Source organism: Helicoverpa armigera, chromosome 18 (genome assembly GCF_030705265.1).
Source record: "Helicoverpa armigera isolate CAAS_96S chromosome 18, ASM3070526v1, whole genome shotgun sequence".
Lineage (NCBI taxonomy): Eukaryota > Metazoa > Arthropoda > Insecta > Lepidoptera > Noctuidae > Helicoverpa > Helicoverpa armigera.
The window spans coordinates 10,108,445-10,131,531 of NC_087137.1; the positions used below are offsets into that span (position 1 = coordinate 10,108,445).

The following is a 23,087-nucleotide window of genomic DNA, read 5'->3' on the forward strand; positions in this document are numbered from 1 at the left end:
TACGTATGTATGTTGATATAGATCTTGTGGAGGTGCTCTTTTTTCCAAAGGACATTAATGTTACACGTAACGACTTTGTTTTTTTTTAAAAGTACTATGAAATGGAATCAAACCTTAGTGGAAATCACGGACATTAAATGTAAATCCAAGCCTTGATTCACTGTCTAGCGGAATTGATGCTTGGTATTTTTCCTAACATAATTATTAAAAAATACCGTCCATTTAGAAAAAAGTGACCCAAATCCGTAAACCTTCCAAAGAGTTGTGAAAATACAAGGAAAAGACTCAAAGTTACGTATCGTGGTGATGATGAGAAAGGTGCTTACCTGCAAACTATCAATCTGTAGGAACTTAGTTTCTGTGATGAGCAGCCCCGGCAGGTTGCACTTAGCCACGCAGTCCATTGCAGCATCGATCAACGCCTTCTCGTGAGGAGTGGGGGCACGCATACCTGACGAACAATCAAATCATTTATTAACAAAAAAAACATAATCACGCTTACAAGAGCAAATTACCTAAATTCACATTCACAACTAAGGTAATTTGTCTGAACTAGGTAGTCCTGTTTCAGGTGAAAACAGCACAATGATAAGAAAATCATGATAATAATACGTCTTAAAAGGTAAATAATAACAGTATGTTTATACTCTCAGCGAGGGATCTATTTCCCGCACCCGGACACATTATAGTAATATTATTTATTTGCATTTCACAGTGTATAGAGAAGGTGTTACAAAATTAGAACTAATTAAAATTGAAGATCGTGCAGGACACAGCGGAATAATGTTAATCTTATATCTAAAATATCAGTCATTATTAAATCTATCAAAAAATATAAAAATACAACAATTTGCACTACAATTAAACATCTACATTTATTTATTGTTTATACAACATGTAACTTAATTAACGCACATCCTGAAATTAGTTTGTTCAGAATCGTTTACTGAATCGATTTATATCATTTTTAATTTAGGTAATTTTTTACCCCAAAAATAATTAAAACTACGGAAATTATTGTCATATTAACCCAGTACAGTCAAAACAAATTCAAATAGACCGTAACTCAAAGTAATAAGACTTCGTGTATTGTCGGCTTTTTCCGTAGTTTCGTTACGTTGTGTCGAGTCGAGCGGCGCGCGGCGCGATATTTGCGTGCGTAGTAGTATAACCAAAAAGTTCTCAAAAATTGGTATAACTAATTTAGTAAATAACAATGCATATACATGTTAAATTAAAAATTCAGTGTATGTATTATGATTATAACATAATATTCTAATTGGGGTGTTTGAGGGTGTGCGTTAATTACGTTACATGTTGTATAAGAACAAACATGAGACTTGAGCAAAATAGAAAAAAATACCATTATATACAATAGACATTTATAAAGTCGTGGTGGCCTAGTGGGTAAAGGACCAACCTCAAGTACGAGGGCGCGGGTTCGATCCCAGGTCAGGCAAGTACCAATGCAACTTTTCTAAGTTTGTATGTATGTATGTTTCTAAGTTTGTATGTATGTTTGTATGTATTTGGAGACGATAAAATAAGACGAAAATGTTTTAGCTTGTATCCAACAACATTTGATAACTTTTTCCATATAATATTTAACATCTTCTAAGCACCATGTCATTGTCCTCTTGTTACGGTATCCAATTAGGTGTGATGCTAGCAGACGTTTAGGTTCTCATCCCTCGCATGACGCGGCTGACTAGCACACAGTTACGTCATGCGAGGGATGGCGACCTGACGTCTGTCAACTGCTGCAGTAGTTCTCCACATTTATTTCCAGTATAACATACATCTGTTGTATCCAATTGGGTGTGATGCTAGCAGACGTTCAGATTCTCATCCCTCGCATGACGCGGCTGACTAGCTCACAGTTACGTCATGCGAGGGATGGAAACCTGACGTCTGTCCACTGCTCCAGTACTCTTCCATATTTATTTACAGTAAAACATATATTTCACTAACCACTAAGCACTAGTGGATTCGTCGAGAAAATGCTACAAACATAGGGTCTTTTGGGACTTCACAATGTAATTCTCTTTGGGCGTGAAAGCGCAACAGACAGACAGACTTTCTCATTTATAACATTATTAAGTACCTTATTACACTAACGGTCTAATAGGACCATAGGACTCTAAAAGTTGTCTCTTACTCTCAGTTTTCTGAAATTCAAATGAGATGGGATAACAGCTGTCTCTCGCACTTTAATATTCAACATTGCCTAAATCAGATATGTGAAAATAAGACGGAGATGTTTTTCATATACAGGGTCTTTTTACAAGTATTTTAATCTACATTTTACAATAAAATCTTCAAATCGTTTGTAATTCACGGGTTACAAAGGCCTTAAATAAAATATGTGTTGCTTGCTGTAATACTTCCGGCATCCAATTGGGTGTGATGCTAGCAGACGTTCAGATTCTCATCCCTCGCATGACGCGGCTGACTCGCACACAGTTACGTCATGCGAGGGATGGCGATCTGACGCCTGTCAACTGCTCCACTTCTTCTCCATAATTCCGGTATAACATACAAATATTTATTGTCGGCGAATAGCGCCTGGGATTCGTCGAGAAAATGTTTAAAACATACGGTTTTTTGGGATGCAGTGTAATTCCCTTACATCGGTTCAGTAATTTGGGCGTGAAAGCGGGACAGACAGATTTACTTTGACATTGATAATTCAATAACATATTTTATATTTTACAGTAAATTCTTCAAATCGAATCGTTTGTAATTTACAGGTTATAAAGGCATAAACAAAATATACGTTGCTTGCTGTAACACTTACTTACGTTATCCAGTTGGTTCTGATGCTAGCAGACGTTCAGATTCTCATCCCTCGCATGACGCGGCTGACTGGCACACAGTTACGTCATGCGAGGGATGGCGACCTGACGTCTGTCAACTGTTCCAGTACTCCTCCATACTACTAGCTGCGCTCGGATAAAACGGTAGCCTATATAGTCTAAGATCCGATGCAGAGGCGACCTTCACCGATTTACTTATCGATTGAGGAATATCATAATATGTTTATATATAGAGAAAAATATTGTTAATAAGTTAACGTGCCCTCCAAAACACAGTCATTGGTGTCTAAGGTATACTTAGAAAGTACATACAAACTTTAGAAAAGTTACATTGGTAACCTTACCTTACCTGGAATCGAACCCGCACCCTCATACTTGAGAAGTTGGTTCTTTACCCACCAGGCCACCAAGACTTCCTTAATAAATTATATATTATTAAGAATATTAAGTACCTTGGAAAAAAACCTGCGACTTTTCAATGGCACTTATCTTTATCTATAAACATTTATAATAATCCTCAATCGGTAAGCCGATCGGTGAAAATCGCCTCTAAATCGGATCTTGTACTAATATGTTCTTCTGATGTATAAGCTGTTTTACCAAATGACAATATTTATAAGCCGAAATCCTAACAATCAAAGAATTCAAAGTAGACTAACAAATAAATATGTATATCGTAGTTACAATAACACAAGAAAAGTAGCATTCGATTGTTCAGGCGCTATGTACCAAAATTATTTCTTAAAAAGAAAATTAAATTAATCTAAAATAAAAATTCAAGACACGTTTCCATAAATGAACGTAGTTAATAGACGCCAATTATATTCATTTAAAAAATAATACAAATATATCATGTAATGTTAATTAAGTCCGCAATTGCACAAAATGTTCATAAAGTAGAATATAATAGAATAATCTATATTGTACACCAAACATGGACAAGGACATAACAAATAAATATGTGTGGGTACAATAGGCGGTCTTATCGCTTAAAGTAATCTCTAAAAAGTATTACAAAGTAAAAGTAAACTATTACATAAATAAATAATTAACGACGATACATAAATATTAATTGAGAGTGATTCTCAAGCTTAAGCAAGCCTATTATAATAACTTAGACTAAAGATTTTAGATACTAACCCACTATGGATGTAACTTGTCCGAAATAAGGGTAATTTTATTTAATTACTAGCTTTTGCCCGCGACTTCGCTCCCGTCAACTGACTTCTCTACTTTACCCTATTTTTTTTCATAAGAACCTTCTCCTGACAACAACAAATACAACAGAAAATGAATTGGCCAAATTGGTCCAGGCGCTCTTGAGTTATGCGCTTACCAACACATTTAACGATTCATTTTTATATTATAGATTAATTAAATTAAAAATAATTGAATCTTACCTGTCTCGCCAAGCGCGATATAAGAGTAGAGACTTGACAGTAGCCCAGCTTCCGACCCTCTGGCTGCTTCTCTGATGAGGGAGACGGTACCATTCGGGGCTAGATAGTCTTCAGCTTCAACGAGGCACTGTAAATATAAAACTAGATTTAGTAACACATACTTGCAATTGGGTACTTGATTAGGTTCAAAATAATGCACTTTATATTCATTTGGCAAAGCATATTAAAATAATGACACTATCTTATCGTTTTAAAAGAAAAATATATTATTATTTACACACATATATTACAACATACATATTTTTTTACAAGGAAAATAAGTACACAGCTTGATATAAAAAAAAATCTGTCGTCATATTTCACAATTTCATACAAATAACATAGAAAGTAGATGTTTTTGACAATTTATTAAAAGTATTGAATTTGACTCGTTGTCAAATACCGAATTTGTGGTAAAAATATAAGTATTGAAACTGATATGAATATAGAAACATAAGTATTGAAAATGTCGGTCCTACGCCTGATCTCTCTCCGTTCGTGGCGGATTACCGTCCCATCGGGCTATGAGAGTGAAGGAATCAAAATCAAAATCTTTTTATTTCACATAGGCCTTTGCAGGCACCTATGAAACGTCACATTAGTTGCAAGGTTCCAAAAAGTTGGTCTCATGGAGAAGAGCCGGCAAGAAACTCCATAGACACTCTTTTTAAAAAGTAATACAGTCACAGTACAAACAGTCTATTACATAACAATAATAAGCTCACAAAATTATACAATGCAAGAAAGTTACAACTGTAAATCTATACAATGCAAAGGGAATAGTGAGTGCACCTGTGTCTGCGCAAATGCTTGTGCACTATAATAATATGTCCTGCGCAATTGGCTGGTCTCCTTGTTGACAGCAGCCGCCGTAGCCGATAATCGGCTAGGAGGACATCATCATCATCATTGAAACTGACTTAGAAAACTTGTTTCGTTAATAATAATCACAAAAGGTTTTTTATCATAGGGGTTTTCATTTTCGTGCTACAATTTTTTAATAGCGGATCTTCAATTTACGGAAAACGGAATCTTCAATTGAAGCTGTCGGTGTTCCCCGGCAGAAGTTTGATTTTACTATGACCTATGTAGAATCATAGATACATCTGTCATAGTAAAGTCGAACCTACACCGGTATTCAAACTTGTCTCTTCATCTCCCGAGTCTTTTCTCTACTATGTTGGGGTCGTCTTCCAGTCCAACCGGATGCAGCTGAGTACTAGTGTTTTACAAGGAGCGACTGCCGATCTGACATTTTCAACCCGGGCTACCCGTTGGTAAGACTGTTGGTTGTTCTTTTTTTTAACTCAAACTTATTCAAAGACAAATTCAAATCATTTATTTCATTAAGGCCTGTACAAGCATTTATGAACGTCAAAAAATATAAATAAGTTTGATGCTAGTTGCCCATTCCAAAAGTAGCTTCATATAGGGAAGAACGGGCAACAAGAAACTTCATGGTTACTCTTTTTAAAAATAGTATGGTATAGTTACCGGCACGGATATTGAGCTCTCGGCGGAAGAGTGGGGAACGCTTTGCGCACTGTACACATAAGGCAATAAACCAATAAATCACTTCTGCGCAGGAGAAGGTCAGGGCTCAATATCCGTGCCGATAACTATATAACAGTTTTTATGTATTGATACATACAATAACATCATATAAGTCTTAACTTATACGACATAAAGTTGGATAGCAGTCTTATAATGATAGTGAGATGACTACTAGGTCCTGTAGACGTCTTTAATTTAACTTATTAGTAGTGCGACGAATATGTCATAATAAGCTGGTCTTAGCAACGTTGATAAGACTAAACTAAACGACGTTATATTACAGTCTTAGCTAAAACGTTTTTACGACAACGCAATAGTCATACTAACGTTATAGTCTATTAAACGTTTTGAACTGACCAAATTAGGTGTTTGAAAACCTTTATATGACATCTATGTAATGTAGCAGTTGTATAAACGTTTTCACAGTGACGTTTATATAACGATCACTATCCTGTTTTACAGCGGTCAATTGGAGACTCTTAAATGACTTGGTTGTTTATTTAATACTCAAATATAACATATATATTACATGATGTCCGTTTAATGTCATGCCCTGACTTTAATCAAACTTGTAGTCGCATTTAAGTCAGTTTTTGACTTTAAAACGGCTAGGTCGCTCTATTTACGGAATATTTGATTAAGTTTACTACGAAAAATGGAAGCAAAAAAAATGTGGAGTAGACTTAAACGTAGTGGAACTTTCAAAAGGAAAGTAAATTGGGATTTCCTTAATGGATCCTTGGATAACTAGCTGTCATGGCGTATTGCATGGTCTTGAAATAACCTTAATACGACTTTATGTCTTTAAAACGTCGTAAAGAGATAGGTGTGTGACAAAAGCAACAATGTCCTACATTTTTAGAAATAAAAATATTTTTATTAATAAAAATATAATCATTAAAACACAAAATTGCGAGGGGGCATGAAAATCTGAAATAAATACATATAGGTATAGTGTCATAAAACTTTAATACCAAGTCGAACTAAACAGCATGAGAGACAGATACATGTATTAGCGAGATATATAAATATAAGTTAAATAACACTCATCACCTTTTATTTCCTTGTAATTTTTTATTACAAAACCACAAACACCGTGTCACTATCAAGAAAAATGAATAAGTTTTACGGGTGTTGTTCCTTGACTCAAATAAAACGTTTTAATCATTTAACAACGCCCTTATGACGACAATACAACTAATGTGGTAATTCCATAACGTTTATACGACTTTTGAATGACTTAACGAAGTCAGCTTGTGACTTTTGTATGTCCGATATACGACAATGTTGGTCATATAACTGGGGCCATTTTCGCGTTTAGTAAACGTTGCTATAACGTAAGTGCGACTTAGGTATTACGATCGATGGCATTAAGATAACGTTTATTAAACTTTTAAACGACGTTAAATTGTTAGTTGGGAGCCTACCTTCGGCAATAATCGTCCAATGTATAGTGTTTTCACAATTTCCAATAGATGTCGCCACGCGTCCCGTATGCAGTCAGCGTGGCGGGCCGCTACCGCGCATGCGCGGCGTAGCGCTAACTGTGCCTTGCTGGATTGGCCTAGTGATACACCTATGGAGAGAATATTTTGAGATATAGAAGCAATTCTGTTATAATGTTCTATGAAAATGATCGATAGAGAGAATTGCGGTAACTCGCATAGTTCTCATAAAATCAAAAAATTACAAAAAATAAGATCAAAATTGGTGTTTGTAACTATCAATCAATTAGTGGATGGCAAAATATTGTTTAAAATGGTTTAAAAGGAGCGCAAAACAGATTTTAAAAACATGATTTATATTGAAATACATAATTTGATAATTCAAGTATCAAGACTATTCATTTTAGATTTCAATTTGTTATGATTTCAACTACACGATCCATAAAAATTACTCAAAAATACAGTTACGAAAAAATCATTATATAACCATTACTTACCAATAGCAATATAATTAGCATGCTGCGGCGACAGCAAGCCAGTAAACTTGCACAAAGTCAACAGCAAAGTATCAAGAGTGATATTGTCCGGTGGCAATCTAGCGATAAGCGCTGCGCACCGCTCTAAGCCATTCAGCGCTAGAAGCGCCCCGCTGTCGCGTATGCGGTTACTTTCCATCTCTTCTGGTGTTGGTGGTGTTGAGCGCTCGAAAGCCGCTGAAAGTGCTGTGACCTGTGGAAGGATTGTACAATTGAAGCCAGGTTACGCTTGAGCATAGTATGTTACGTCATTCAAAATGCAGAACTATTTTGAAGTTTGCTATTTAAAAGAACTAATTTCCATTGGTATCACTATTTATTCACCCCTGGAACTGTCCGGTACTGTTGGCGGTTCTCTACTTATTTTCAGGCCCATGCCCCTCTAGCTCTTAAAATAATTTCTATGCAGTTTGGCGTGTAGCCCATAGCCCTCGCGCCCCTAAAAATGGTTTCAAATGGAAACCGTTTTTTAGTTTGGTGAGAACTTAACGTATTTTTTGCTGGATCCGGCCGGCATCTGCGGGCGTCACTCGCCACTACTGGTACACTCACCGTGGGCGGACACGCGACAGTGAACAGCCGCGCGTGGTGCGCATGCGTGGCGGGCACGGCGCGGTACAGCGCGGCATCGCCCGCGCCGCGCCGCTGCAGCACGCGCCACAGGTACGCGTCCCGCACCGCGCCCGTGCGCTCTGCCGGCATCACCATCTCTTCGCTCCTGGTGGACGAAATGCCAGTCAGAACAAGTCCAATAAAAGGCCAATAGATACAAGTAGTTTCGGTAGAAATAACTTCCACAGTAGGAGAATTGCGATAAATATAACATCCGTTGAACATTTACATTGCCAGTTGTGACGCGATAAATGAGGTCAGTCTAGCAGGTCGCATGCAGGTTGCATCACATGGGCACACAACAAACATTCCAGGATTTTTGCAAGCCTAAAGAAGAATGCATTCAACATTTAAGTCTGGTTGGAACCGAATCAAGGTCATAACAACATCGAAATAGAACTCCTTTTTCCTACAATTTTAGGGTTTTCCAGTCTAACCCAATGCAGCTGAATAACAGTTTTTAAATGGAGCGCCTGCCTATCAGACCCCCTCAACCCAGTTTCCCGAGAAACCCGAAACTCGATCCCAAAAAGTATCAATCGATAAAAAAAAAAACAGTTGATCTACACCACTACTACATTTACATGCGCTTCCAAATAAGCAAAGAAAAGTATGGAAGATGCCAGTCAGAAAGAAGGGATAGAAGACTTAATATGCATATACAACATCAAGAAAAGGAGTCTGACGGTAGATTCTAAAGAGACATCGAACATTAAACTCACAATATCCTCAAGGCGAAGGAATCTTTACTGATGATTATCGGCACCTATCAGCAAGCTCCGATGTTGCCGATGAGGAATCGATATCTGCCGTCATCATCGGCAACATCGGCGCTTGCGAATAGGTACTGAAGACTGTGGAGGCACTTCACGGTGAATATACGCTGAAAGACAATTTAACATCCTAACCAGAGCCTCATAATATTCCTGTCAACCTGATCACAACCGTTAGTCAATGTAATAAGGTCATTTTACACATACACACAGACAAATACTTTCCTATCAATCCCAAGCCCAACTACGTTGGCGTCCGCTTCCATTCTAACCTGATACAGTTGAGTACCAGTGTTTTATTTCGAGCAACTGCCTATCAGATAATCTCAACCCAGATACCCGAATAACCGAATATTCGATCCCAAAAAGTATCAATCAATCAATAAAAAAAAAAAAACAATTGAAACTACAACATTTACATGCACTTCCAAATAGTCAAAGAAAAGTCTAGCAGTTAGAAAAAATAATGAAGACACCCGATCAAAGCAGAGACAGACAGAAGGCATACAACTTATATGCACATAAAACATCAAGAAAAAGAAAGTGTGATAGATTCTAAAGACACATTGAATTATTTCAACTCACAATATCCTTAAGTTCTTTTTGGATTAATGATGACTGATGATTATCGGCACCTATCAGCAAGCTCCGATGTTGCCGATGAGGAATCGATATCTGCCGTCATCATCGGCAACATCGGCGCTTGCGAATAGGCACTGAGGACCGTGGAGCCACTTCACGGTGAATATACGCTGAAAGACAATATTTAACATCCTGACCAGAGCCCTATCAACCTAAATACAACCGTCAGTCAATGTAATAAAGTAATTTTTTAACTTAAGATCCTAACCACACGCAGACATATACACAGACAAACGTGAACATCATGCTATCCCTTAAATCTCAAGCCCAGCCTAAGTAACATAAACCACATTTGACCAGATAGGAAAGGCAACTTCAGTATTTAATACAAGCCCAAATATCCTCAAAAACCCCTTTACCATTAGTTTATATTGCTATAAACAAACATCAAAAATTGCACACACAATCTTGATACTTGCTCTTCACAAAATACAGAAAAATCGCATATAAACACTATAAATCAACAGAAACAAATGTACTTACTTAATAGAATGGAACACAGCTTCCAGCATTGGCTGATCGAAGTCTCCAGAGCCATTGCATCCTCTTAGATTCTTCACAAAGTCTTCCACAGTCATGGGCACGTTAAGTTTCTTAGCCGTGTGGTTGTGTTGGTCCATGTTCAACATTATTACGGCGTAAGCTAGGCGGAAGGCCGCGTCTGTGTTCGCGAAGGGTTCTCCGTTTGTGCTCTAAGAATTTGAATTTTATTGGAGTAAATATAAGGTGGTTTTTGTACATAAAATATTATTTGTTTTTGTACAAAGTGTCAAGACTTTTTTGCATTAATTATGTACGTAGAAGGAAAAGTAAGGTTTTATATGAATTCCTCTTTCCTATGACAAAAAAATTGACATTTTGAATATCGCAAAATCGAATAATCAAGGTGAAAATATTTATCAACTTAGCTACACCGACAAATAATTGACTTTAAGAAATTATAATTCTTTTTAATAAATCAGAATTATTTATTTGTTAAACTTATATTATCCTATCGTTAATTTCATTGTATTATGAACCTACAGTATAAGGTTTCCCCTAATATTGTAAAACTACGACGACGTAACTATGATGTTCTAAAAGTGCTAATTTTCAGCCTACTTTAAATAAATTACTTTTGATTTGATTTGACTAATCTCCATTTCTACTTACATGCCACCTCTCCGCGAATCGTTCCATTACGAGAAAGATAAGTGGGGCTTCGCCCGGCAGTCTGAAGGTCTCCAGGTACAATCTGAGCGCCTGATCTATTCGCAGGCCTGCGTAGTCGAAACTGTCGGCGAAGGCGCCCAGGACTGATGGGCCTCCGTCTTCGTCCTCGCCGCGGGAGGAGCGCTTGCATATGAATTCACCTGGGAAAAACCACCTTGTTGAGAAGTTGGTCATATTTGAGTAATTTTACTTGATAGGTGTCAGAAGCAGACGTAGCAGAAGACATTATTAAAAAATATCTTTCTAAATCTCTCAATGTGACATGTCAAACAAATATTTTATGCTGAGTGTATACTCTCCGGCATCAAAACTAAAGTTTTGATAAACGCAAAAAATACAAGCACATTTTGAAGACAACCACGTACATTATTATTTATCTAATTACAGTCAAGTAAAATAGCCCCGATGCTGATTAAAAACTTACCAATCATTTTCTTATCTAGATCAGGGTTTTCTCTCAAGAACATAGCAACTTCGTGAGGATCCAATGGAGTGGCTAATACCCCATGTTCCTGCAGAAACTCTATGCCTCGCTCTGGTTTCTGGTTGAACATCTCTGTGCCTTGAGTCACCCACTGAAATAAGGCATAAGTATTAATATGACGATTTTGGTTTCCCCCAAAAGTTTTTTTGCCAATTCTACTGGATTTAATCAGATTATATTGTTGATATATAATATTTTCTTGATAAAAAAATTAAGTAAGTATACTCTCAATATTTGAGTATTTTCTGATGTGGCTGCGCAAGAGTTGATTTCGAAAAAAATACCGCATTTCTGCCAAAATTGCAGCCAGTCTCAACAAAATATAAAATAATCTAGCATGATAGTAAATCTGGCTAGATTGGTATAACCACTCACCTTTTTCATATTCTTAATATTATCCAACTCCGCTTCCGTGGGTAAATCGGTTGAAGGTTTATGCCTGCCCGTCCTCCCACATGTGAAATACTGACTAATATCATGGGTTACATGATCGCTAACTACTGAGACATCATCTAAACCTCCCAACTCTAGAGACACGTGCCCACCTCTCCCGTCTTTCTCCTTCTCTTCTTCCCCATTGGGTATCTCAATCTCTTGCTTAATCTCTTTACTTTGATTACAACCCATCTCTACGGCTTCTACTACGGTCATTAACGCTTCTAAAGAGAGAGAATGAATATTATAAGCGGTAGAAGATACCACATTCTTGGACAACAATTTAGTGATTTCTTCAAAAACATTCATGCAGTATATATCGCAGTCATAGTTAAGGTACAATTCTGCACAAAGACCAGGTATCCTGAACATTTGCGAAAGACTTTCTAAAGCAAGATGGTGAATCTCTTTGAGCTCGTAAATGGCTTTAGTAGTGTCAGCTGATATAATTTCTATGATTTTCTTGTAAAATGCCTCCATTTGGAATTTGAGGTGTGTGCGGAGAGCCTCGAATAGGAGGAAGGATACTTGTAGGTCGAGAGCGAATATTGATATCCTTTCTGTGCTCAGCAACTGTGGACAAACAGACATCGTTTTTGTGACGATTATTATGACAACACGAGATAATTGAAGATGTATATTTCACAAAAAACATCTACACAGGCTAATACATTTTAATAGTCCAAAAAGTATGGGGTAATAAAAAACAACATATTTATTTTTAAACATTTTAATTAAGTCCTGAAAAAGAAAAATTACAAATATTCTTCTGTACATAAAAACGTGGAAGGGAAAGTTGAAGGAAAGAGGGGAAGGGGTCGTCCAAGGTACAGCTACATCAAGCAAATTAAAGAGAAGGTGAATGTTGTGACGTATAAGGAAGTTCAGGAGTTGGCGCTAGATAGGCGTAAATGGAAGGAGCTGCACCGACAAGAGCTGGGCACTTAAATTAAAGAAGAAGAAGACATAAAAACGTCAATGTGTGTGAGTGTTAGAAGCGCATCTTTCGTATGATGTGGCTGATATATATAATGTCATTTCATACAGACAACAAAAGATCCAATCAAAAACTTAATTCACTAAATACTTACACTCAACAAATTCCTGCACAACGGGTCTTTGACCAGGTAAAGCAGCGATGGGTACTGTGCCAGCTGGTCTGCAGAAACTTCAAGAGCTGTCCCCACCAGGGATAGACCTAGGTGTACCATGCCTGATGTGTTCTGACTGTCCAGTGGATTGCATAGGGAGATTAGAAACCTGAGGACAAAAGTATATTTTGTAGATTGGCAGTCTTTAGTCTAGGAATGGTCAATAAAATTGACTAAAAGATTGCATTCTTAGTGGCATCGATAAATACGAGTGACTTGAAAATGGAGAATAAAATGAAAAGCGGTGGTGTCATAACAAAAAATTCCTGAGAAAGTAGCGCGCCAAAGTGCGGGTTTTCGGGGGACGAAGAACGTTACTATCTTCGCTCGTATACGCTTTCTTTGGACCTACTCATTTGTTGTTATAATAAAAATCCTTGAAAGATGTCTCATAGAATCTGAACGCTTCGTTAGTTCACTCGTGACTGATCGTTTTTTTCATGCCTGTGGTATGTATTTGATCAGAAAAAGGCGAATGACCTATCTGCATTGAGGTATCTCTGCGTATATTTTCTTCGTCCATTCGCTACTATCCTCAACGATGGCTTCAGGAATCAAAGCATCTATATCCTCATAAACACGAGGGTCTTACCTGAACAGCTCTCTGACGCAGACCAGGCCATAAGGTTGCAGGTTGGCGTCGTCCTGAGGAGTGAACCTGATGCCGCGATGATTCACGTATTCTACTGGCTTGTCTCCACTGTCCTCGACCTTCAGGAGTCATAGACTATCCACAAAAATACGAGGGTCTTACCTGAACAGCTCTCTGACGCAGACCAGGCCATAAGGCTGCAGGTTGGCGTCGTCCTGAGGAGTGAACCTGATGCCCCGATGGTTCACGTATTCTGCCGGCTTGTCTCCACTGTCCTCGACTGGTGCTTCAGGAGTTGTTACTGGTTCTATGTGTTCGATGCCGTCCGGTTCTGGGGCTGTTTCCTCTGCGACAATAATTTGGGATATGTAAAGCATATACCGAAAAAATATACATACAGTCTAAATGATAAACAAATAAGCCTATAACTATAATTAATTATTAACTTAACTTTTACTAGACCATGGCATATACTAGCCTATTTACTGGCACCACTCGGAAAAATGTTTCTTTTTGGCGACAAAATGGGTAATCTAATTTTACTTCACCTGAGAATTTAACCCAGTGCATTTTCAATAAACTAAAGCCATCAGAATTTAAACCACCCATTAAACTTTTTGTTATCTACCTATGGCCATAAACCTTATAAATACCACCATATAAAAGTTCGTCAAAAAGATCAGATTAAAATGGTACTTCATCACCAACCTTCCTTCTTTTCCTCCTCCTGTACCTCCTCACTCTTCTCAGGTTCCACCTTCTCATCAGCTACATCAGCACTGACACACTTCTCCAGCAGCTGAGTAATGGATGTATTTCCATTGGCAGCCAGGTCCATTGAAGAGTGGCGTCCATGTTTCTTAATGGGAGACTTAACGGAGTCTACCGGTTCTATTGTTATTTCTGCCTCGTTGATTAGGTGTTTGTCTTGACTGTGAAATGTGAGATGGTGGTAAATATTCTAGCAGGTAGTAGAAAATATAAGGGTGCTGATTTTCTAATTGACCAGTCCTAAAGTTTGACTTGGTTTGACATGGAGAAAACAGTGACTGACCGATAAAAACTAAGCGAGTATAAACATGTTTCTGTTTTTAAATAAATGTATTTGTATTTATTTCTGTAGTAAGTACATTTATTGTATTTTATTTATAAAAATGTTGAAAATAAAGTTAATTATAACCGCGATAAAATCCGTAAAATTAGTTTTATTTTAATGTCTAATATTCGCGTAAGTGTCATAAATCGATATCAAGTTATATTGTTTGTTTTACGAATGTATTAGAAAAAAATATTACTTATGCCTGATGTCAGTTTTACTGGCATCATTTTCAGATTCTAGCTCAGTAGTAGTTGTGCTCGGCTGTTCGCTTATAGACGACTTTCTTTCCAATGAATTTGAACCTGAAACAATGAAAATTAAAAAATATCATTTTATTAAGAACCCAAAAATAAATCTCAAAACACTCAATATTTTTTAAAATTAAAATGTTGAAAAAAAAAACAAGCAAATAAAAAAATATTCAAAAAATATAACATTTATTTCCACCATTGCCCAAATAATTTTAAAAAATCTCCTCAGAAAAGTTGCCTACAAAAAGTTGACACGCCACCTCGATAGATGGCGTTGTTACTTTCTGAATCGCGCTATGGTTTCGTTACACGCCGCAGTACAAGTGTCCGCGAGTACTGTTCGAGAGCAAAAAGGGTGTTTGTCGCTTAGATGGCACGCGTGCCGCGAGGTGCGCGGGGTATGGCCATCAAGACATACCCAACACGTCATTTTTGTAACGGAGAGGCAGTTGGCTACCCTCATGTACCGGCGCCTCCTCTCCAGATTACTTTGAAAATCTATATACTCCTTAGTTCTGTGGTGTGTTATAATTATGTCCACAGATATACAGATTGCATTTTATTCAGTGCGCATTCTTGACAACTTACAGTTAGTGGTGGTGGATGGATAATATATCTTATAGCAAAATATAGCACAGTGCTTTTTATACATATATCTTATAGCAAATAATATCGTGGCTCACACTTGTTGCTACTTGCTAATAAAAATATCACACGCGTTCTGTCTATGTCCGTCGCGCGTCGCAACTCGCATCATGGATGAATCGCAATCGCAGCAAATAAGAATTCATAAACGCGATGTAATATTCTTAACTTCTTGTAAAGCAACTACAGCAAACAGTCACTGCGCTTGCTTTATTCGCACCTACCTAGTGAACCTACGCATAAAATAGCATGCTAGCAAGTAAAATAGTGTGATAAAAATTTATATAATTTAGCATATAACTAGTTATTGCCACATAGCAACTTTGCACACCACTACTTACAGTTAACAAAGTTTTATAGATATTTCTAATTTGTTGTTTTAGTACAAATAAATGGTTATTGTTAACGAAAGACGTTTATTTTGTAACCGATTGTATCGTCACAGTAGCAACGCACAACCCGCTTACAGCGCGAGCGCAGTTCGGCGCGCGTAAGAATAGTTAGTCTCCATATTTTGCGGATTTTAGGGCGGATAAAAATATTTACTGATGATGTATATATGATCTGTTATTGATTCTGAGCCACCAGATTTTTTTACACCTGCTTAAAATAATAACCCTGTATATGGAACTACTTCCCTTGATGCCTACCTATTACTTGAATCAGCTTATGTTTCTTCACATTATTTTTTTCGAGATCAAAACCGAACGTCGATTTTTGTGTAAGCATACCGAAACAGTTTAAAAATAAAATTCTTCAAATGGAAATTATTATAAACCCAGCATCTCTCTCTGTGAGTCGGGTAAGGTCTTTTGTGATATAATTCCACCTCTGAGTAGATTAAAATATTTTGTGATAGACATAATTATCAGATCTATCTAAAGTATTTGTTTGTATTTTACAATAATGAACATTAATATATTACAACAAGTTCTATTTAGAAACTATCCATCTTCCAAATTAAACATAGGTCCGACGCCATTTGTCCGCAATGCACCATCAAATTGCAAGAGTCAACGACCCCCATTACATTCAATTGTCCACTGCGCATATTGATAACGCATGCACAACTGTAATTGGATCTATTGATCTGGATACATAACTATATCAGATATGTAGTATAGGTCTTTTCAGGTATGGGCGTTGCCTCAGCACCCCGCTCGTCTCTTACCTCTCCCCCGCTCCTGTGCGGGGCGAAGTAACTCCCCCATGCCTCTCCCCGCACCCTTTCCCTCCCCACCCCTCCGAAATTCAAAATGGCGGCCGAATGTCATGTCCTGGCTACGCCCAAATGAATTTTCTTTGTCTCCATAAAATATTTTTTTTGAAATACAAAAAGAATTGAATTCAGAATCGCTAGCATTATCAAATAAAAGAAACATCTTATATCCCGAAAATTGAATTAAAAGTTGAACAAAGAAAATTTCTTTGTTCACTATCCATCTCCAATAACTTCAAATGAAGGAAAATGTTATATAAATAAATTTTCCTTTTCAGCTCACATATAATCTTCAAAAGTTTTCCTCGAGAACGTTCTAAAATAACCTACATAGGTTTCCTTTTGTTCCCCCGTCCTTTGTTATAGGGTGTAGGTCGCCGCCATTTTGTTTGCCGCAACTAAGACGGCCGCCATTTTGTCGACGCGTCGAACACCCTTTGTTTCGAAAAATGGGAGTAAAAATGTGGAGTACATTTATAGATACCTGATTTTAGATAATTTTATTATACACACAATAATATAATAAGTATAACATAAATGACCAAGACTTCATGGGAGTCGAACCCAATAAAATTACGTCATAAAGAAAAACCTGAATATTTAACAATAAATCACTTACTGTTAACACTGGTCAAGCTTTTCTTCTTGCTGGTCTTCTCCCTCTTCTTAAGTGACAGGCCAACAGTAGAAAAACTGGCAGAAGCGGTATCTTCCGGCGGGAACTGCGGCAGCCTCATGAAGATCAACTGCGTCATATCCCGAAGACATTGCTCCGCGTTCCGACGAAGCAATTCTAGAATGGAGAATGTTCTTTGTTTAAATTCTCCAGAGACCGCGAGGTGACGTCTGTCCCGATCGACGCCCTGATCGGTTCTGAGGTCCGGCTGCCGGGGGATATCGATGCAGGAATATAATAATAGATGCGCATGAATCTGCGCGGCGGGGAAAAAGATTGTCGGAAGCCGTAGATGGGATCGATTCAGCTGCGTCGGTACTACCCCTCCCCCCCAACTTCCCTGTCCCTGCTCTGTTGCCAGCCTCAAAATGGAGGTAGGTACCAATTTTTTATTTTTCTTTACAAGTACCTACATATTTTTAGGGGACAAATATTCAAATCTCGATCATGTACGAATTTCGAACCCACTTGGTACTTAACAATTGAGTTTTATTATATAAGTACTTATGTAATGCGGACCACAAAGGACATGAAAATCAATTACGTAACAAAGTCAGACAAAGGACTAACCAATTTGTAGTTCAAGAACTTAGCTGTTTGTAAAGTCGTACCCAAACTATTAAACTATATTATCTCTAAAATAGGTTTTGTGGGAAAATCGGAATACCAACATAAAAAGTGCCGAAAAAAAATTAAGTTCTTAACTATTACAAAAATGAACTATTTATATAAAATTCTCCCAAATCCATAACTAGAGATTTTTTGAGCTACCGATTAATCCACGATCAAAAGAATCGGAAAAAAATCGATGTCGAATAATCGAAGACAAAAGCGATAACAAAGGAAGCAACTACCTACCAAAATCAAAAAATCTGAAAGACAAGACCATATATCCTAATTACTTACCAGATCCCAAAAAACGGCAACGAAATACGAAAATTCGAATCGAAGCAGTTCAAAATCAATCAAAAATTTTGTAACTGCACGCGACTGTCCGAAAGCACACGCGACGGAAGCTCTCGGAGCACTAAAGTACTGAGGCAATCCATCCCCTCACCCTATATTCAGGTCATTGGCCGTCTGGACACACCCTGTACCAAAAGTACTTAGTACTTGTACCTGTAGCCTACATATTGCATTGGGATATTGATTTATGAGCGGTAACAAGCCGGATGCAACGATGATAGATAGAGAGCGCAACAGGCTTGGTACAGGCGACGACAGCGCCGTTAACGAAGCTTCAATGTTCGAGAACTTTCCATCTGGGGGTCGGAGCAATTACCCCCTCCTGTGCGCGTTCGGAAAATGCATTTTCTCTGTCTATCTTGATTTAAGGTCTCTGTTACTCGTCTCATACAATAATAATGAAGTGCTTTATCGATTTTCCTATTTTAATTTTACGTACTTCCTTTGTTGTCTACGATACGGAATAAAAGATGAAATCATACCTATTAAATTCCGTAATTAGTAAACATTGAGATATGACAATTAAACATTCCCAGTCTCACGACTGTTCTGAGGAGATTTTCTCAAAATAGCGGTCATTTTACAATAGCAAAATTGAAACGTAATACCATTGTCTTCGTCTTAAAATAATTGCCTATTATATTAATATACTCTCAACTCTGGTTGCGGGATAATAGGAACGAAAATTATATAGTAAAACTTTCATTCCGACTGAATTGTCGCCTGAATAAATAAAAACCATTTACAGAATCAATAAACAATGAATAAGTTAAACAAAATAAAAGCAATTTTATATGACACCAAAAACGCCTAATTAATGCCTCTAAATCTAGTCGAAACATTGTTCACGCCTGGCTACAATGTTGAAAGTTTGCCAAAAAACTGCTCCTAACAAATCATCTCTCATAGCCATTCTGTTTACAAACATACATCACACAAACACACAGACAGCCAGACTCGCGACAATTTACTCGTCCCCTTGTTATCGCACGCTCAGTACTCAATTACCAGTGCACCAATCTTGTTGACATCTTTGCTATGATACGTTTGATCTGTGCGTCATATCCTAAGGTCCGTATTACACAAGGGGAGTTTAAAAAGTAAATCGGCAACTGAAAAAACTAAAAAAAATGACGAATATCTTTGGATAAAATGGTTTTCGTCTAAACTCAGCATCACTGTTGAAGTAGGATATGGAATTAATGACAAAACATTCAAATCGGTGCGTAGAATTGAGATCTAGGAAACAATAGCGAGATATGTAGCCTAGGTTATTGTTCCCATTGCGTGGTCGAAGCTGAGAAGTCGGATACGTCCAGCTGAGGATGAGACAGTACACCTAATGTTCAAACTATTTTCAACACAAAACGAGCATATAAAGATAAAATAGTGCTTCATTACATCTACCTAAGCCTCAAGTTCACGGACAACATAAACGTCAGCTTTTCTTAAAACAACTGTTTAAATTAAAAACTGAATAGAAAAATTCATAGTTCTTTAACAGTTATTAAAGAAAACTGACGTTTAAGTTGTGTATGACTGTTTGGGCCTTAGACCAGATCTTTTCATGTTGTCAGTTTCGCGATTTCCAATTGAAAGTTTCAGATTTCCAATGATTCACCTTATATTTTTCTCATAATAACTACACCTACCTGTGAGTCTAGTTTCGAAACAAATGCGGAAGCAGCTGAGCATGATCTCGCAGACGCTCTCGTCCGTCAACATAGCGCCTTCAGGACTCAGCATTAATGTGCGGAGTACCTGAAACAAATTCAGTTTTATTATCTGTATGTAGAAGATAGATAAAATACAACAAGGGTACAAAAAGAACAAGTTCTTTCGCCATGGTTGCATATTTTGTTTTTGTGTTGAAATGGCAATTTGTACACTATCATGGATGATTTGATTTTTGGTATAGGTATTGGTACGTTAAAATTTTGAACCACATACAGTGTTAAATTACAATCGCAGAGTGGGTTTGAGATTTTCCTCTCCATTTACATAAAGATAACATTCTTGATCAAGAAATAATTGACGGTCTTAAATGGGTTCCACGATCATAAAAATATGATATACATTTCTAGAAGTCTCAATTTGCAAATAATTTGGCTTTGGCAAAGGAGTTTGTTTGGTTGTAGTTTGGGCCCAACAGACTCGTACGACGTACAATTTTGATGACAACTTGAGATGTTTCTTAGGTCAATTGTGTCTTTATCCAAAACGTTTAAAATCTGTAGGATATGAATGAATGATATGAGATGTGTGTGTGCATATCCTTCGTTATTATGCAATCAATTCAATACAGAGGGGAGTGGGAACCGATTATCTGCAATCGCGAACACTTGTAAGAATCAACGTGATATGTACCTATAGGTGCAGTCACACGTCACAATAGTAATTGCATATTGCAGTGCATCCGGAGGCTTATTGAATTTACAGAGACCTTTGTTAAGAACCAACATACCAATTTGAGAATAATAATAATAGGGTTTAAAAGGCGGGAAGTTCTATGAGTTTTCATAATATTTTCTACAGCCTATACCTCGTGAGTCTGAGGTTAAGAAGTTAAAGCTGAAACGCATCTTAAACGCAAAAAGTCTGGTACATAGGTAAATAGCAAGCAATTGCAATCGCATAATGACCGATGACTTAAATATAACAATGTACGGTTATAAATCAATGCTATGAATATTATTTTTTATCCAGAAGTTTAACGAGAAAAAAAAAAACCTAGATGAAAATTTAAATTCTGAAAATGCACGAGTTTTATCGAAGCAGGTAGAATTGGTGTAGCCCGGCTGTCATTTGAACATTTTTGGCAGTCATTACAGGTTGTCGAAAGCCAAAAAGTCTATAAATGGGTTGAGGAGGTCAGATAGGCAGTCGCTCCATGCGCACTGTTATTCATCTGCATCCAGATAGACAGGAAGCCAACCCCAAAATGCTAGCCAGATGATGATCAGAACAACTTAATAGCTTGCACGACGTACATTTAAGTAAACCACGAGACAAAATAAGTAACTAAAAATCATAAATACCTGTAATATCTTCATGAGCACAACGCCATCTGACGAGTGGTCGGTGCCAACGAACCGCGCGTGAGTGACAGCATCAGCTATGTCCTCCACTGTCGCTGGCACGCTGGGGTGAGTCGGATCTAGGGTAAAAATACATATTATATAGTTAAAATAATATAACAATACTAATGGTCCTCATAAATCACGCTATAATTGATGAAAACCGCATGAAAATCCATGACACATTTATGGAAACGCATCAGAGGACTTTTTTGTATTAGAACTGCCTGTTTTTCGCTGTGTGTACCGCGTCCCAGGGGAACTTCTTCCCATACTACACTTCTATACTCCTTTTCACTAGGCTTAAATCAGAAAAAATGCAATCCACACCGATACTCTGTAACACGTGGTTGTTGAACACGTGCATAGAATTGATACGACAGTGATATTTCGCTAGCCTAAACCTAAGCTATAATGTTTAGTTAACCCAGTCACAATTACATTGGATGAAACGTTACCTGCTTTCTTTGGCGTGATCAGCTTCAAAAGAATATCAAATACCTTTGATCAAAGAGTATCAAGCACATGTATTTGCGCCCAACACAACGCCATTCGGTTCGAGAAAAATGTTAATCTTTTGATGTGAGTATCCCATTTTACCGTTCGAAAATCTAATTCTTTAAACTTCACTGCCCTACATTCCATTTTGTCTAAATTGATTCCTTTTTACCACTATTATGTTTAAAAAGACAGTAATTAAGTTCCACTCGTAATTAATACGTGTAAGCAATGGCCGCCACACAGGAGTGAATAGGTATCATCATTCACAATATTTTTATGTGTGGGTACTTGGATAAATCTTCTTATACATAGAGATACATAAGTACCCACAACATTATTAACAATTAGATTGAAGCTACTCATAGAGTACATTATAATATATTGAAGCTATTTTTCGATCGATATTACAATGCTTGGTGCGGGTGGTCCATGGATGGGTGACCAGAGTTCTTCCGTGTTTCGGAAGGCACGATAAACTGGTGGGTCCCGGCTGTCATATGACCATCTTTGACCGTTAGTCAGAATAACTGAAATTTCGACAACCAGTCTTACCAACGGTTTGGGTTACTGGCTTGAGGAGGTTGAGGCTTGAGGAGGACAGGCAGTCGCTCCTTATAAAACACTGGTTCTCAGTTGCAAGGGATTAGACTGATAGCCGACCCAACTTAGTTGGGAAAAGGCTAAGCAGATGATGATAGATATAAGCTACTTTTTATCCAGATATACAATGGGGACTTGGGAAAAACCTCAGGAAACAGCTAGTGGCGTATTTATAATAGATAACATAACCATTCAAGGTTTTTTCTTGATCTTATCTCAACTATAACTAACAACACTACTTGAGAGTTATTCAAATTTCTATGAGTATTATGTTATGGCAAAATGCATAACATGATAAGATTGAAGTAGGTTAAGGACTCTGGTATATGTGGGTATATCTGTATATCGACGGCTCCTAAGTA

At 37.4% G+C, this 23,087-nt stretch overlaps 1 protein-coding gene and 1 non-coding gene across 2 annotated transcripts in view; one reads left to right on the forward strand and one right to left on the reverse strand.

Annotated features, from left to right (window-relative positions):
* The window catches only part of Garz (gartenzwerg), a 40,238-nt gene that overhangs the window by 14,100 nt on the left and 3,051 nt on the right, over nt 1-23,087 (reverse strand). Inside the window, exons 2-17 of the mRNA XM_064039150.1 lie at nt 21,586-21,704; nt 20,200-20,308; nt 17,525-17,698; nt 14,987-15,092; nt 14,400-14,623; nt 13,854-14,037; nt 13,040-13,208; nt 11,889-12,521; nt 11,454-11,604; nt 10,970-11,169; nt 10,301-10,509; nt 8,343-8,508; nt 7,752-7,983; nt 7,237-7,385; nt 4,217-4,343; nt 327-451 (exon numbers count right to left, since the gene is read on the reverse strand). Of these exons, the coding sequence (XP_063895220.1) occupies nt 327-451; nt 4,217-4,343; nt 7,237-7,385; nt 7,752-7,983; nt 8,343-8,508; nt 10,301-10,509; nt 10,970-11,169; nt 11,454-11,604; nt 11,889-12,521; nt 13,040-13,208; nt 13,854-14,037; nt 14,400-14,623; nt 14,987-15,092; nt 17,525-17,698; nt 20,200-20,308; nt 21,586-21,704 (3,077 nt within the window). The remainder of the gene's footprint in view (nt 1-326; nt 452-4,216; nt 4,344-7,236; nt 7,386-7,751; nt 7,984-8,342; nt 8,509-10,300; nt 10,510-10,969; nt 11,170-11,453; nt 11,605-11,888; nt 12,522-13,039; nt 13,209-13,853; nt 14,038-14,399; nt 14,624-14,986; nt 15,093-17,524; nt 17,699-20,199; nt 20,309-21,585; nt 21,705-23,087) is intronic.
* Nucleotides 15,390-15,518, forward strand: LOC126057014 (U11 spliceosomal RNA). The gene has a single exon (XR_007512390.2). It is a non-coding gene; the product is annotated as a U11 spliceosomal RNA (small nuclear RNA).